The 16,662-nt window shown below is 43.8% G+C and overlaps 2 protein-coding genes across 5 annotated transcripts in view; one reads left to right on the top strand and one right to left on the bottom strand.

Moving 5' to 3' along the window:
* Positions 1–16,662, bottom strand: part of LOC141178587 (uncharacterized) — a 648,943-nt gene that overhangs the window by 370,989 nt on the left and 261,292 nt on the right. The window lies entirely within an intron of this gene.
* LOC141178583 (uncharacterized) overlaps positions 1–16,662 on the top strand; it is a 234,059-nt gene that overhangs the window by 196,947 nt on the left and 20,450 nt on the right. For all 4 annotated transcript variants that reach the window (XM_073660461.1, XM_073660460.1, XM_073660462.1 and 1 more), the window contains 2 exons: positions 8,479–8,576; positions 8,774–8,864. In XM_073660461.1, the coding sequence (XP_073516562.1) occupies positions 8,479–8,576; positions 8,774–8,864 (189 nt within the window). The remainder of the gene's footprint in view (positions 1–8,478; positions 8,577–8,773; positions 8,865–16,662) is intronic.

Genomic DNA, 16,662 nt, shown 5'->3' with positions numbered 1-16,662 from the left:
GGGGCACAATGATGAGAGGGAGAGACACGCCATGTGCCGCACATGTACAGCACATGTCGTGAAGGGGTTAAAGTACTGACTCTCCGCTTTAGGCCATAGCCCCACTATCAGTATTCGGTCAGTATTTTTTCTCAGGAGTGGGAGCCAAAACCAGGAGTGATAAATGCAGAATTGGTGACTTGTTTCTATTATACCTTTTCTCTGATTGTTCCTTACCTGGTTTTGGCTCCCACTCCTGAGAAAAAATACTGACCGAATACTGATAGTGGGGCCATAGCCTTAATTTGAGGGTATTCACATCCTAATTGGAGTAAGGGTTTAGGAATTACAGCTCTTTAATATCATAGAATCATAGAATGGTAGAGTTGGAGGGGACCTCCTGGGTCATCTGGTCCAACCCCCTGCTCAAAGCAGGATTCACTAGATCATCTCAGACAGATGTCTGTCCAGGCTCTGTTTGAAGACGTCCATTGAAGGGGAACTCACCACCTCTCGTGGCAGCCTGTTCCACTCATTAATCACCCTAACTGTCAAAAAGTTTTTCCTAATATCTAATCTGTGTCTCCTCCCATTCAGTTTCATCCCATTGCTTCTAGTCTTTCCTTGTGCAAATGAGAATAAAGATGATCCTTCTACAATGTGACAGCCCTTGAGATATTTGTAGACCACTATTAAGTCTCCTCTCAGTCTTTTTTTTTTTTTTTTTTTGCAAGCTAAACATTCCCAAATCCTGTAACCGTTCCTCATAGGACATGGTTTGCAGACCGGTCACCATTCTGGTCGCTCTTCTCTGAACTTGCTCCAGTTTGTCGATGTCTTTTTTAAAATGTGGTGCCCAAAACTGGATGCAGTATTCCAGATGAGGTCTGACCAAAGGGGAGTAAAGTGCGATAATGACTTCACGTGATCTAGACCAGAGGTCCCCAACCGCCGGTCCGCGGACCAGGACCGGGCCGTTGGGGTTTTTCAGCCGGTCCGCGGCGCTGCTGACAGTTGTAGAGGATCAGCAGGGAGAAAGCCAGCATGTGATCAGTAGCCTATAAGAAAAGAGGAGGAGGGACTGGCAGTGAATAGATAATTAGGCATGCGGCCCTACTCGCAGAATGTGCTCAGGCAGGAGCAGGGACAAGCAGGTCATGTGTGTCCAGCGCTCCTTCCCCTCCTGCTAGCTGCGAGTTGGAGGGGGAGGGGCTCTGGATGCTAATGGTCAGCTAGATATGACGTCAGGTGTCCCACCCTTATGACTCCTGTAGCTGTGTTCTGGTGTCGTGCGGCCCAGCAGCAGATTTTCTGGTTAAAGTGAAAAAAGCAAATAACAGTGAAAATTCATAGCAGCAGTGGCTGTGTCCAGTAGCAGCAGTAGTGGTCATCATCATCAGATGGGACCGTCTTGTTGCAGGAAAACAAGCCCAGTGCTCCCACTGATCCAGGGAAACAAGCCTGGTGCTCCCACTCATTCTGAACCTATGGTAAGTTGAATCACATTCTCATTATAAATGTCATAATTATATGATAAGTATGCACTAAGCTCCACCCCTCCATAACCCCACCCACATATGACCAAAGCCCCGCCCCCACCCCCACCGGGCCATTGAAAACTGGTCTTGCTTAAAGCCGGTCCCTGGTGCAAAAAAGTTTGCCGACCACTGATCTAGACTGTATGCTTCTGTTAATACATCCCAGAATTGTATTTGCCTTTTTTGAGGCTGCATCACACTGTTGACTCATGTTCAGTCTATGATCTATTAGTATACCTAAGTCTTTTTCACATGTACTGTTGCTTAGCTCTATACCTCCCTTTCTGTATATGCTTTTTTCATTTTTATTGCCCAGATGTAGTACTTTGCATTTTTCCCTGTTAAAAACCATTCTGTTGGTTGCTGCCCACTGCTCCAGTTTATTTAGGTCTTTTTGAATCCTCTCTCTCTTCTCTGGAGCAGTATCTTTTTCAAGGGACCAAAGTAATTGGACAATTATCTCAAAAGCTCTTTCATTGGCTGCATGGGCTCTTCCCTCATTAATCCATCATCAATTAAGCAGGTAAAAGGTCTGGAGCTGATTCCAGGTGTCGCATTTGTATTTGGAAACTGTTGCTGTGAACCCATAACATGGAAAAGAGCTCTCATGGAGGTGAAACAGACCATCATTATATTATATTAAAATTAAAATGTAAGAAATGCACAGTGGCATAAAGTAACCTCACCAGTCAAAAGGGAAAAACGCACCTGACGCATGTTTTGCACCTGGCTTCGTCATGGGGAGATGGTGGACCAAACAACCAGGCTATTTACATGTAGGACCCAATCAAAACAGTTGTAACGCATGTGGATTTATTCACATACATAATGAATGGAACATCATCCAAGAAGCAGTAGTGACTTAAGTTCAGACGCTATCCTCAGATGGCCTGCCCTCTGAAAACAAGGTGCCAATGCGCATGATTGATGGTGCTGTTTTCATGTGATGCGACCAACACATGAGAAGAAACAGTCATCTCACCGGTGACGAGCCAATACCGGAAGTGCTGATGTAATCGGCACATAAAAAACAAATCACATGATAATGAGTAATGTGGTGGCAGAATGGGAAGTGATGTGCAATATAGTCACAGTCATGTGGCTGGGCGGAGAAGATCACATGAACGGCAGTCACATGATTGGCGCTTCACAATACAGATGGACAATGACCCAAAACATAGTGCGAAAACAACCCAGGAGTTTTTACTGTAAAGAAGTGGAATATTCTGCAATAGCCGCGTCAGTCACCAGATCTCATCCCCATCGAGCTGCATTTCACAGGCTGAAGACAAAACATAAGGGAGAAAGACCCACAAACAACCAACAACTGAAGTCACTGCAGTAAAGGCGGCAAAGCCTCACAAAGGAGGAAACCCAGCATTCGGTGACGTCCATGGCTTCCAGACTTCAGGCCGTCATTGCTGCAAAGGATTCTCTACAAAGTATTAATGAGCATTTTATTTATGGTAAAGTTAATTTCTCCAATTACTTTTGAGCCCCTGAAATGAGGAGGCTTCGTAGAAAAATGGTTGTAATTCCTAAACGTTTCACAGGACATTTTGGTTTAATCCTTTTAATTAAACCTGAAAGTCTCCAATTGCATCTCAGCTGTTTCATTTTAAATCCAGATTAGCGGCCTGCAGAGCTGAAATCACGAAGATTCACTTTCCAAATATTTGTGGACCGAACTGTATTCATATATGTACACTATATGGACAAATATTGCATATCTTGCCCCCAAAACAAAACCCAAAATGTTCTCCTACCCCTTTTCCTAACTCAAAATCCCAACATATAGAAGGACATTTGGAGTTTCCAATCCTCCCTCTTTGGCCACGGTCCCACTATCAGTATTTGGTCAGTATTCAGTCAGTATTTTTTCTCGGGAGTGGGAGCCAAAACCAGATGAGGAACAATCAGAGAAAAGGTATAATAGAAACAAGTCACCAATTCTGCATTTATCACCCACTCCTGGTTTTGGCTCCCACTCCTGAGAAAAAATACTGACCAAATACTGATAGTGGGGCCGTGACCTTTTGTAGACAAAGCATCTTCAGCCTCGGCTCTTTACCTCCTACTGACAAAATGGTGGGAAAACAAAACACTTTTTATTAATCCGTTATATTTTATTACATTTTTATTTAAAGGGAAATTACAACAAAATGTCCCCAATCCCTTTTTCCGTCTCCCAATCCATAATGCTGGGGTAAGATTATCTCTACAGAGACCCCTGTACAGGAATATTAGGGCTCCAGCGACATCACATCTATTATACAGAGAATAGCGCTATCTCCATAGCTCTGTACACAAGGACATAGAGATCAGACAAGGTCCTCATATTCAGGCAGCTTCTATTCTACTCCAACCCTCTTTATAAGAACAAGATCAGAGTCTCATTATACCGAGCAGAGAAGCTCCAGGGACAAAGACCCCGTCTGGTCCTAACACGCTGGGGGCCCGGAGTATCCAGCCACGGGGCCTGGATTCTCTCATTTGTGGCCCCAGCGTTTCTTGTAGAATAAATCCCTTTCTCATCCAGTCCTGTAGTAATGACTTTATCAGGTTTTGTAGGAGGGTTCGTCTGACTCCATCTTATGTTATCAGTATCTGTGCGAGAAACAAGAGACGTCCGAGCGCAGTTTTACCGAGTGTCCAGGGTCAGTTCTTCTACAGTCTGATAAAGAGCCGCGGTGTGTCAGCCCGAACCTGGGGGGTATACAGCTGTATACAGCATACACACTGCTCCGTATGCACACGATGCTGTACACACAGGGCTCCATACACACAGGACTCCGCTTAGAACACACTCTGCTCCGCTCCATACATACATGACTCCGCTCCGTATACACACGACTCCGTACACACAAGGCTCCGTACACCTCGTACACGTGCAGCTCCGCTCCGTACGCCTCGTACATGAGCGGCTCCGCTCCGTACACCTCGTACACGCGCGGCTCCGCTCCGTACACCTCGTACACACTCGGCTCCGCTCCGTACGCCTCGTACACGCGCGGCCCCGCTCCGCACACCTCGTACACGCGCGGCTCCGCTCCGTACACCTCGTACACACACGGCTCTGCTCCGTACACCTCGTACACGCGCGGCTCTGCTCCGTACACCTCGTACACACACGGCTCTGCTCCGTACACCTCGTACACGCACGGCTCCGCTCCGTACACCTCGTACACACGCGGCTCCGCTCCGTACACCTCGTACACACGCGGCTCCGCTCCGTACACCTCGTACACACGCGGCTCCGCTCCGTACACCTCGTACACACGCGGCTCCGCTCCGTACACCTCGTACACACGCGGCTCTGCTACATCCACACTGTAAACCCCTCCTGACCCCACACATAAACTTCAGCTCATCCAGCACCATGACAACCAGCACAGCAGAGTCCTGCATCCACTGAGGCCCCTGATCATGTGACCCCTGACTCCTCCCCTCCTGTGATCTCATCACAGGTCCTGTGTGCACAGAACAGACCCCCATTACTGGGCGCAGGGGGCATTAACCCCTTCAGCACGGAGACTCTTTTGGGGTCTCTGTGTGGTGTGAACAGTGAGGTAACAGCTGTGGGCAGAATGCGGTTTAGCTGGTTCCCGTCCACATTAGATCCATTCAGACGACTGCAGGATGAAGGACAGAAGCCCAGAGAAGTCCTCACAGAACACCATTATTCCTCTCCTGGTTCCAGCACAGTAATGTAGATACTGGTGATTTCTCTCCATTACTGGATCGAGTATCGGGGGAGTTCTAGACCGCGCCCCGTATGTCTTGTGTCTGTTATACGGCCAATATACATTCGGGCATTGCCTGCCATACACTGTAGTGCTGTAGCCATGTTTTCTACTGGCATTACTGCGATTGGCCGGCCGCATCTTGTTATCGGTAGTGATGAGGGAACGTGCTCCGATAAGGGGTTAACTGACCACGCTCGAGCATAACTGAGTATCATAGGAGCGCTCGTATATTATGTTCGAGTCCCTGTGTTTGCATGATTTGCGGCTGTTAAACAGCTTCAACACGTGACGATTCCCTAACAAACAGGCAATCCCTGCATGTGTTGAGGCTGTCTAACAGCCGCAAATTATGCAGAAACAGGGACTCGCACATAATATACGAGCACTCCGATGATACTCAGTTATGCTCGAGCGTGCTCTTTTAACCCCTTATCTAAAGACCATTCGCTGATCACTGGGTCTTACAGAAGACCCGGTGATGCAATGCTCGGCCCACTGTCCTCAGAAAGTACGGAAGTTCAAGGAGAGTTGTTACAGGAGGGAGTGCTTAGATTAATGTCCACCCCCCCCCCTCCCCTAAATATTATAAAGTTGCCTTCCATGTGGCACTAAAGGGTGTATTTCACCTTTTTTAAACCTATTAAATAAATAATGAATTTAAAAAAATGACATGGAGTCCCCCCCCCCCCCCCCTTATTTTTGATAACCAGCTAAGGTAAAGCAGACAGCTGGGGTCTAATATTATCCTGCTTGGAAGGTCCATGGATATTGGCCCCTTCCAGCCTAAAAATACCAGTCCGCAGCAGCCCCAGAATTGGCAAATCACATTGGATGTGACAAATTATGGCACTTTGCCTTCCTCTTCCCAATTGCCCTGTTATGTTGGCCACCGGGGTAATATTTTTGGGGTTTACGTCAGTTGTGTATTCTCAGCTGTTATCAATCCCAAGAGTTAATATTGGAGAAACGTCTATCAGACACCCCCATTACTAATCCAGTAAACTAAAAGAAAAAAAACACACAAAAATATTTTTTTAGAAAACAACTCCGGACAGACAACAGAGGAATAAAGTTCAGAGAAGAAGCTTCCTAGAAAGACCATGAAGTTACAGACGTCATTTAACCCTTTGAGAGAAAGTGATTCCAGGGAGTAAATCCAGAACACTTCTCTGTAGAAGTTTACAGCGTTGTGATTGTGAATCCGCTGCGGTCGTTTCTTCTAACACCGACCGTCGGAGTTCAGAACTTTTATCACCATCTCCGAGAAATGTCTGGCCAAGGTGGTCTCTCCAAACGTCTGCTCTTCTTCATTCTTTTTTTTGCAGGGGCCGCAGTGGATTTCATCCTAGACTCATAGAGCTGAATAGAGGACGATGTTCCTTCAGGCTGATTTAATTGATCTTAACGTTTGTCCACTTTACCACAAGGGAACTTTACCGAGTAAATCACATCAGAACTGTAGCTGGTAAAAAAACACCAATATCCACAGGTGTCCCATCTAATTGTTGGGAAAACTATCACCTGTAATAATCCTCCAACAGTTATGGCATGACAAACATGGAAAAGTGCCCCTTTATGGATCTGAAAGAAAGTCTGTTTAGACACTTTAGCTTAATAGTATCAGCTCTAATCAAATGGTTAGAAAGCGATTTACCCTGAAGATTCACAAATTGTGGGGTGGTTTTAAAAATGTAACATTTAGGGTGTTTTTGTGCAGGAATCATGTATTGATCTCATAGTACAGTGCCCCTTTCTTGGCCCCCACACACAGTATACTGTTCCCCTAGTATCGCCATCCACCCACACTCTGTATAATGTTCCCACAGTATCTCTATCCCCAATTGTATTTTTTGGGGTGTTTTTCATGTAATATATGGAAACCTACATGAAAATGCTAAAAAAATCCTATCATATCCAGAGAAAAAAAATACATTGTACATGGAGAATTTGGCTACAAATACCTCCTGTCTTGGTGTTCTTACAAACAAGCTTTTCTAAATGTCTCAACCTTCTGTGTGTGAATCAGACCTGAGATCTAACATGGTAGAGCCCGGGGAAGACGGGAAACATTCATATAGACGGCCGGTGGTGATGTAGTCAGTGACAGGGCTCTGGCAAAATATGTAGCCGTAGTTGAAGATCAAAATGTCGTCCTCATCATGAAGTAGTTATTTCTCCTGTCACGTGTAATGAATATCTCCTGCAGTATTGCTAATGCTGATTCCAGTGTCCGTAAATGAGACGAGAATTAGCAATAAGGTAGAGGAGTCTATGAGAAACGTATTCAGCTGCAGACTCCAAGGAAGAAACTGCTTGTTGTCTGTGGCCTAAAATATACAGGTTTTATTACTAGATGTAAAGAAGAAAACAAAATAGTATAAAATAGTAAATCTCATATGTTTCCCCTTATTATCTCCAGTGATTGTATTATTACACAGGATTTTTATGAATTTACATCGGCTCATCATTTTCCTATTCAGGTCTCTACAATAATCGGATCCCCTAAATAAGAAAAATTTTCTGATTCATTCATTAAGCATGGATATGGACAGGGACAAGATGGCGGAGAGGATATTACACCTCACCCTAGAGATCCTCTTCCGGCTTACTGGAGAGGTGAGAGATTCTGATGACGTCACATTACATCATTCTTATCTATGGGAATAACAGATAGACAGAACTGGAGAGGTGAGGACTCTGGAAATGTCTGTAGTGAGATTTATTAATGTGTCTCTCTATAACCAGGATTACACAGTAGTGAAGAAGACCTCTAGTGGGCGCTGTCAGGACCCTGTGCCTGAGGGATGGGGAAGACCCCTGAGTCCAATCACGGGGCCTCCACCTCACCCCCTGATACATGAGGACATCAATGACCAGAAGATCCTAGAACTCACCTGCAAGATGATTGAGCTGCTGACTGGAGAGGTGACACTGCTGGGAATGCTGGGACATTATACAGTAACGCTATGAAGGGATCGGGGGAATTACTCTACCATTGTATGTGTCAGGTTCCTGTAAGGTGTCGGGATGTCGCTGTCTATTTCTCCATGGAGGAGTGGGAGTATTTAGAAAGACACAAAGATCTGTACAAGAACGTCATGATGGAAGTTCCCCAGCCCCTCACATCACTAGGTAATAGACAGGACTAAATACACACGGCCTATAATTATCCGTATGTAAAGAATGAATTCAGTCCCTGTATGTGTTTCCTCCAGATCTATCCAGTAAGAGGACAACACCAGAGAGATGTCCCCGTCCTCTTCTTCCACAGGACTGTAAACCAGAAGATCCCAATGTTCCTCAGGATCATCAGGTAGATGGAGAGAAGGTGTCATGAGATCTCCCCTATGATGTGTAGACGGCTGTGAAGGTCTTGTGCTCAGTCTTGTTTTATCCACCAGTATTATGTGTTTTCTATTTGTGTAATGAGAACGGTGGACATGGCAGGATTAGAACTGATCATAGATGGCACTTCTCATCTGTCTGTGACTTTTACAATATTTGTTTCAGGGTGAAGATCTGACCTATATTAATACTACAGACACATATGTGAGGGATGATGAGCGCTGTAAAGAGGAGATTCCTACCGATAACCGCCAAAGTGAGTAGCAACCACTAAATGCAGAGAAGTCACAGATTCTTCTCAGATAATAGTGTAGAAAACCGCAACACTGGTGGAATAGGTGCACAAGTAGGGCCCAAAGCCATTCAATATCAACTGAAACTTGGCACTCAAACAGGCATAATTCTAAAGTATTTAATTGCAGACCAACACAGGTACAATTGGTTTGGTCTTCAAGACCTTCATCAGTGTGTACTGCAGCATAAAGACAAAAAAAGTAAAAACTACATATATCAGACAAAAGCATAAAAAGTACTAGAAACAAACTGTCATAAGGTATTTCTGAAATTCATTGGAGATTGGTTATGGCCTAATGTAACAAAATGTTGTAGCAAGAGTAGTAGTAGATTCTTACATCCAATTGTGGACTTATGCTTGTGGTTGTGTTGTCTCACCAATGTATGCCAGACCACAAGGGAATTTAATGAGGTATACTACGAAGTTGGTGTAACACGTAAAATACCCTTTGACCTGGTATTGTTTACTGATATGGGGATGGTAAATGGTGTTCCCATGTAGGACATTGTTGCATTGGTGGCACTGCAAGCAGGGGAAGGTCCCCCTCTTAGGAATTAGTAAAAAACGTTTTTTGACCCCTGTATGTGTGGGGCTCACGTCGGCACGAAGTAGTGAATCCTTGAGACTGGGCGCCCGTTTGAAACACGGAAAAAATGGTTGCTGGAACTCTGGGATGTGGGGATAAGTGGATTGTAGGATGTTCCAATGCCTCCGGATTGTTTTGTGCAAGATGTATGGGAACGGATAGTAAGTGTGGACAAATAGACTCCGGTTCATGGGTTTAGGACTGGTGTGGGCTAAAGATGTGTTATGTTGGTGTAGGATTTCGGGGGAATAGCCCCTTTTCTCAAATTTGTGGCACATTTCCTGTAGCCTCTCTGAGAGTAATTGATCATTGCCACTATCCTATTTAACCGCTGGAGCTGGGATTTGGAATTGACCGTTACATTTGTAAAGCGTGATTATTCGTAAAGTGTAAGAGATCAGTTAGATCGGTAGGTTTTGTGTAAAAGTCAGTGGTTAGTAATCCTTGTTGGTCCTTGAGGACTATGGTATCCAGGAAACTGATTTGATGAGAACTGTGAGTCATGGTAAAGCCCAGGGTTGGAATTCAGGACGTCATAGTACTCATTTAGAGATTCCTGTGGGCACCCCCATATGCAAAAAATGTCACTGATGTAATGTTTCCATGAGATGGAGTGATTACGAAAGAATGGATTGGAGTAAACTACTTGGGCCTCAAAGGTGGCCATATAACAGTTTGCATAAGCGGGGGCCACGTTAGAGCCCATCACTGTCCCTTTAGTGTGTAGGAAGAAAGTATCTTGGAACAAGAAATTATTTTTGGTAAGAACTAATGTCAGGAGTTCAATGCAAAGTTCAATGATAAGGGGATCTGTCTGTGACTCAAGCAACAGACTGTGTACAGCACATACACCTTCGGAGTGTAGAATGCACACATAGAGTGTGTTGACTTCAAAAGAAACCAAGACGAATTCAGGGGGGACACATTTTAGGTCAGTGATAAAACTGAGAAAAGCTCCTGTATCTAGTAAAAAGGAGGGACTTTTTTAATCAATGGTATCAATATTTTCTCTAAGAAAATTGATAAAGGTTAAAGAAGCAAGTCTGTTGAGGTTACTATAGGACGACCGGGAGGATGGTCAAGGCTTTTGTGAATTTTGGGGAGTACATAAAAGACAGGTGTGATAGGATGTTGCTTAGTGAGAAAATCACTTGTATTACTATCAATCACTCCTCTGGTGAGAAAATGTTCCAACACAGATGCTATTGCAGTCCTGACTTGGTGTGTTGGGTCATGGGGTAGTCTATGGTATGTGGAGTTAAGTTGTCTATTGACTTCCAGGAGATAATCCCCTTTATTCATCACTACTATGGTGTCCCCTTTGTATGCCAGTTTGATGATAAGATTACTCTCTTTCTGAGGGCCTGAAGGTCAAGGGGAGAAAGATTGGACTGGTAATGAAGCAGCCCTTTGTCTACCTTGGAATGTAAGTCTGTAAAAGCACTATCCACGAAACCAATGAAGGTCTCGAGCGCATGTGAGTCATGTGGGGGTCTGTATGCACTTTTGGGGCGTAGGCCGAGACTGGCGCCGTGATGGAGGTATTAACATCAGAGAGGGTAGATGGAATAGACAAGGTATTGCCTGGTGTGTCATTGGTAAAGTGTGTCCTAAGGTGTAGGGAGCGACAAAATCGCTGTAACTCCATATCAAGATTGAACGTTTTGTACTTGTTAGTGGGACAAAAAGATAACCCCTTCTGTGGTACAGAAAGTTGTGCAATACTCAAAGTCCTAGAGGAGATATTTACCACCAATGGTGCTGTGTCCCTGGGAGCGGGTCACTCAGATGAAGTCCGTGTGTCCCCTTGTGTTGGCCACCTCTTCTGTTCTTCTGCGTTGGGAATATCTTTTTCATTGATCTAAAAAAACCGAGCAGAAGTGGTGAAAAGGACCCTCCTGTCCGTGTCCGAACCGGAGGTAGAAGAATCTGTAGTGGATTTGGCAAATCTGGGAGGATAATTTCTTGAGGTGTATCTGTCTTGCCATCTATAGACCCAGTCTTGCTCATAATCTTCAGTATCTCGCAAACTTATTCCTTTTTTTGCTCTCCGTATCTCGTCGATGCTCATCTTGTTTTGTAGAGTGATGAGTTCTTGTGTAGAGATAGTAGCAGCAAGCTGAGTTTCAATATTTTTTTACCTGCTCCTTGGTAGATACAATAGCCTTCTGTAAGTAGTCAATTGTTAGGGTAATAATATCAAAAGAGCATTTATTAAGTATATGTTCAAATTTTATGCAGTACTCAGACTGATCGCTAAACAGGGTTGGACAAATTGGGACCCTCAATGCCCTTGGGATCCTTTGTACTCTCAAGTATTCCAACAATGTGGCACAATGCAACTCGATGCTGGTGAGGTGGCGTAATTCTCGCTTTAAGTTCCATCCTTGCATCTCCTTCGGAGGGACTTTTAAGAAATCACATGATAGGTTACATTGTGCAATGATATTGGATGCTTCCTCAACATTATACGAGAATGTGGAAGAGGACATGACACTTTAGCGTGCTTACGTACTGGAGTAGATAATAGTGTAGAAAACCGCAGCACTGCTGGAATAGGTGCGCAAGTAGGGTCTAAAACCATACAAAAGGCAAATGAAACTTGGCACTCAAACAGACATAATTTTAAAGTATTTAATTGCAGTCCAAAACAGGTACAAACGTTTTGGTCCTCAAGACCTTCCTCAGTGTGTACTGCAGCTTAAACACAAAAAAAATAAACTACAAATATCAGACAAAAACATAAAAAGTATTAATGAAAAACTGTCATAAGGTATTTCTGAAATTCATAATCATCTGAAAATCCAAAACATTTACAGATTCTTCTCAGTCACCGGCTGTGGCTGCTTTATCAGTGGTGTAGTCCGGCCGTATCACAATCATGTGATCACCATTTTGCCTCTAGACCACAACGTTCTCCTCCACCCAAAACTGTTTGAATGACTTTGTGCATTAAAAGCCCTTTTCTATAGAACTTACAACCTGGAGGATCCACCTACCCCCTGGGATTAGAAGATTACAAAATCATAATAAATACACAGGAGTATAAGCCAAACATAAGACTGTTTATTAACACAAATAACACAATACATTACTGGTAAAAAGAGAGTATCAGACATAGGCAACATCACTCAGGAAGAATGTTGGACACCAACAGCATCATGAAGGAAAAAATGCTGCAATCATAGTCGTAGACAATGATTCCCAAAAAAACACTATGCATGGTCTACATATTCATGCTCATAAATAAATGAATGAATTCAATGGTGGCAATGAATCCTAACAAAGGAGATTTCCTTATGCTGTAAACCAAACCGTGATATACAACTGACCTGAGTGAGTCAAATAAAATAAAGCAAGGAATCAGTGTGTCCTTAACAACACACAAATATGGTGACACAGGAACTTAGGTAAAAAGAATTGAAAGTCTGCCTGAAATATGTTATATGGATGAATCCAAGTAAAGAAAAGGCCCAGAGTATGCCTAAAATGTGACGAGATAAGGTGACCTGTGTGGCTACCAATGGGACACCCCCGATGCGCGTTTCGCGTGCAGCTTCCTCTGAGGGGTGATGTAAAGGTGTCAGGAGAAGGTTTATATATCATGGCTTACCAATGACAGGTGTTTGAGATGTTCACGTTGCCTGTATCCCACGCTGGAACAACCAGGGTCGGCGTCCCACGTCACCTCCGCCAACCCACACTGGAAGAAATTTTGATGTGGACGGGGAGAGACAAGGTAGGGATGCGTTGCCATGGCGATCTGTCACCTCCGCCCTCCCACACACATGACCACAGTGCGGGCGGGGAGAGGCAAAGCTGGGACGCCTAACCACAGAAGCCCAGCTGGCAGGGAGCAATGGACCTGTGACCTAAGCCACCTAATACCACCCACGCACTAGATCCGAATGTGGGTGGGGAGAGGAAAGACAGGGACACGCAGACCATGGCAACCCATCCAGGTAGGAGGGGATAAACCCGTGTCACCCCTCGCCCGCCCACACGTGTAAACACAATGCGGGAGGAGAGAGGCAAAGCAGGACACGTAGCCAGGGAATCCAGCCCAAATATGTCAAAAGAGTGAGCGAATGATACAAATAAACTGAATGCATTTGAGAAGAATTCATCACGTACATAACTGCCTGAAGAATAGACATTATGGTGCAATTATAAGATTAGGGACACTTAAATGTGCAAAATATATGAAAGAAAAATTCAAGAAATGCATAGCTGAGTGTTCATTAGATCAGTTCGTAAAGTGCATAGTGCAATGGTTAGACATGATCCAAAAAGTGCAACATGATGTATGAGATATAATACATAAAGTGAATAGTGCATGCACAAGAACTCCAATATAAAATATAATATTAAAGTGCAGAATGTGCAAAACAATCATACTTTAAAAAAATCATACATTTTGGCAGTGAGACAACAGACTAGTAGGAGACGTCCTCTAGTGGATGTGTTCATTATCAATGAATATAGACGATAAGTTGGAAAAGACAATATAGTTTCTCTCACTGGTGACAAATCAATAAATTAGAACGCTTTACATCAAGACTATATAAAGACCACACATTCACTGTCATTTAAAAATTGCACAATTTTTCTTTTATTGTTATTGGTAAATAAACGTTATATATTAATAGAGAATCTTGAGTTAGGGATCATTTGCCTTATTGCAATTAGTTAATAACTGATCTGACACCTGACACCCAGCACTCAGTGCACCGCTCCTGCTACTTTAGCCTCTCACAGCTGCTATTGATATCCATCCCAGCATTTAGGAGGGAGCCCCCTCTGCCCTCCAATCGGCGCCCCCCGCGCCATGCTGAACCGATGTCATCATGACGACATCCGGGTCATCAGAGCTAGCAAACTTATCACACCATGCTCAGAGCAAGTTTGTCTGCCAGTGCAGCGCTGACAGTTTGTAAAGCATAGCAAAGCTATTGCATTGCTATTCTTTATAAGCGATCAGACTGCAAAAAGTGAAAGTTTCATAGTGGAACAAAGTAAAAATTTTTTAAAAATATTAAAAAAAAAAATCACAAAATAATAAAATATATATATTTTGTACATAAATATTTTTACGATAAAAAAATAAACAAATAAAGTACACATAATTGGTATTGCTGCGTCTGGAATGACCCGACCTATAAAACTTCCCGCCAGTTAACCCCTTTATTGAACACCGTAAAAAATTAAAAAATAAAAACAAGCCAAAAAATGATGTTTTATCATCATACTGCCAAACAAAAAGTGGAATAAAATGTGATTATGAAGAATATTCTAGAATAATCACATGTGCCCTGGTTGTCAGGTCTCCAGGCATAGTGTAATCCGACTCTCTTGAATTCCTTTGTAGCCAGCAAAGAGGGGTGAGAAATCCCCCTCCCCTGGCAGCTGTGAGCTGAGCTACAGGCAGGCTTCCTGCCGAGATCCTCTCTTTGTTCTCAACATGTGCTATGTTGTGTAAGGTACTATACTTCAATACCGAGCTGTGGAAGAACTATATGTCCCAGCTCTTCACAAAATGGATTTTCTAGCTCAGGGGAAGATAGTGAACGCCAGACTGCATCCTAGCCCACTCTAGCATGTAGGGACAAGGAGATACACGTCTTAGCCTTTTGAAACCTCCTACAACTGCTGTGTTTGGTACTCACACGTAGCAGGGGCCCAGCCGGGTCCATTGACACCAGAATCGGTTCCCTGGGACCATCCAGTAAGGAGGTATGGGCCATGTTAGTTCTGGGAGTCTCTTAGCCAGGAAGGAACAGGGGGCGGAGACTTGGGATGAACAGGGGGCAGGTAGTGGGAGTTCCCAGAGAGTTGGAAGGTCTGTGTAGCAAAAGCCTATTGTCTTTTCCCTGGGGAAGCTTGTGACATGCAGACTTGAGGGACAAGTCCAGCAACCAAGCAGGGCACACATTCTTCCCCATGTGGTCGCCCAATCCCCGAGGCATGCTTTCCATCTAACCGGTAATTGACTTTAAGATCTGTTATGCTTGATGTACCATGCTTTTGTATTTGTAACTCTGCCCACTGTATATATAAAGCCTGATGTATATAGTAGATTGTTTAGTGAGCCCTTATGGCGATTAAATATATACTTTTAATCTTGGGCTGTTCTTTTATCTCGAACCACGACCCTTACGTCTGTTGTTTGGTCCAACGAATGCACTACCGGGCTGGTTTCTAGCTCAATATAAGTCTGTTATATCAAATAGAAACTGGTGGCAGCTCTATCCAGGCCTACAAGGCTCTACTTCACTGGAGTAGTGAAAGAGTCTCTCAGCCTGTCAAGAGTGTGGGAGGGTGTGGGGCCACATCAGCGTCTGAGTGGACCACCTTGTCCCACTCCCTGGTGCCTCTCTGTACCCGCATGGACAGGAGGTGACGGTGTAGAACTGTGCCGATCTGACCTTACGCGTCCCTGAGGGGGGTGCGGAACGTCACGGTGCAAAGGGTAGATCCGTATCATGTGCTCCATCTGGCGTAGTGTGACGTCAGGCGGATGGCGGGGTGTGGATCCACCAGAAGAAGCGGTGACAGCGGGATTCTGAGGGGCCCCCCTGGTGCCGTTTCTTCACAGTGATCAAAAATACAAATGTAAATAAATATGGTATCTCTGAAAACGTCATCTTGTCCTGCAAAAAACAAGCTGCCAGACAGCTCCTTCAGTGGAAACATAAAAAAGTTATAGCTCTCTTAAAATAAAGTGATGCAAAAATATTTTTTTTATAAAATAGTTTTTATTGTGTAAAAGCGCCAAAACATAAAAAAACAAGAAATAAATGTGGTATCGCTGTAATCGTACTGACCCGAAGAATAATCCTGCCTTATCAATTTTACCACATGCGGAACAACATTAAAAAAAAAAACAATTCCTGAATTTCTGTTTTTTATTGATTCTGCCTCCCAAAAATTGCAATAGAAAGTGATCAAAAAATGTTATGTGCCCAAAAATGTTACCAATAAAAGAATCAACTCGTTCCGCAAAAAATAAGCTATTGCATGACTGTCGGCAGAAATATGGAAAAATTATAGCTTTCAAAATATGGCGATACTAATTTTTGCAAAAAAATCATCTTTTCATCTTTTAGTGTGTGACAAAAGCCAAACTTAAAAAAACTATATAAATATGGTATTGCTGTTATTGCACCGCCCCGA

The sequence above is a fragment of the Phyllobates terribilis genome, unplaced genomic scaffold (genome assembly GCF_046119375.1).
Source record: "Phyllobates terribilis strain yellow unplaced genomic scaffold, ASM4611937v1 Scaffold_29__1_contigs__length_15306474, whole genome shotgun sequence".
In the NCBI taxonomy this organism is placed as follows: Eukaryota; Metazoa; Chordata; class Amphibia; order Anura; family Dendrobatidae; genus Phyllobates; species Phyllobates terribilis.
The sequence above is the reverse complement of the archived record's forward strand: the minus strand, read 5'-3'. Positions and strand labels throughout refer to the sequence as shown.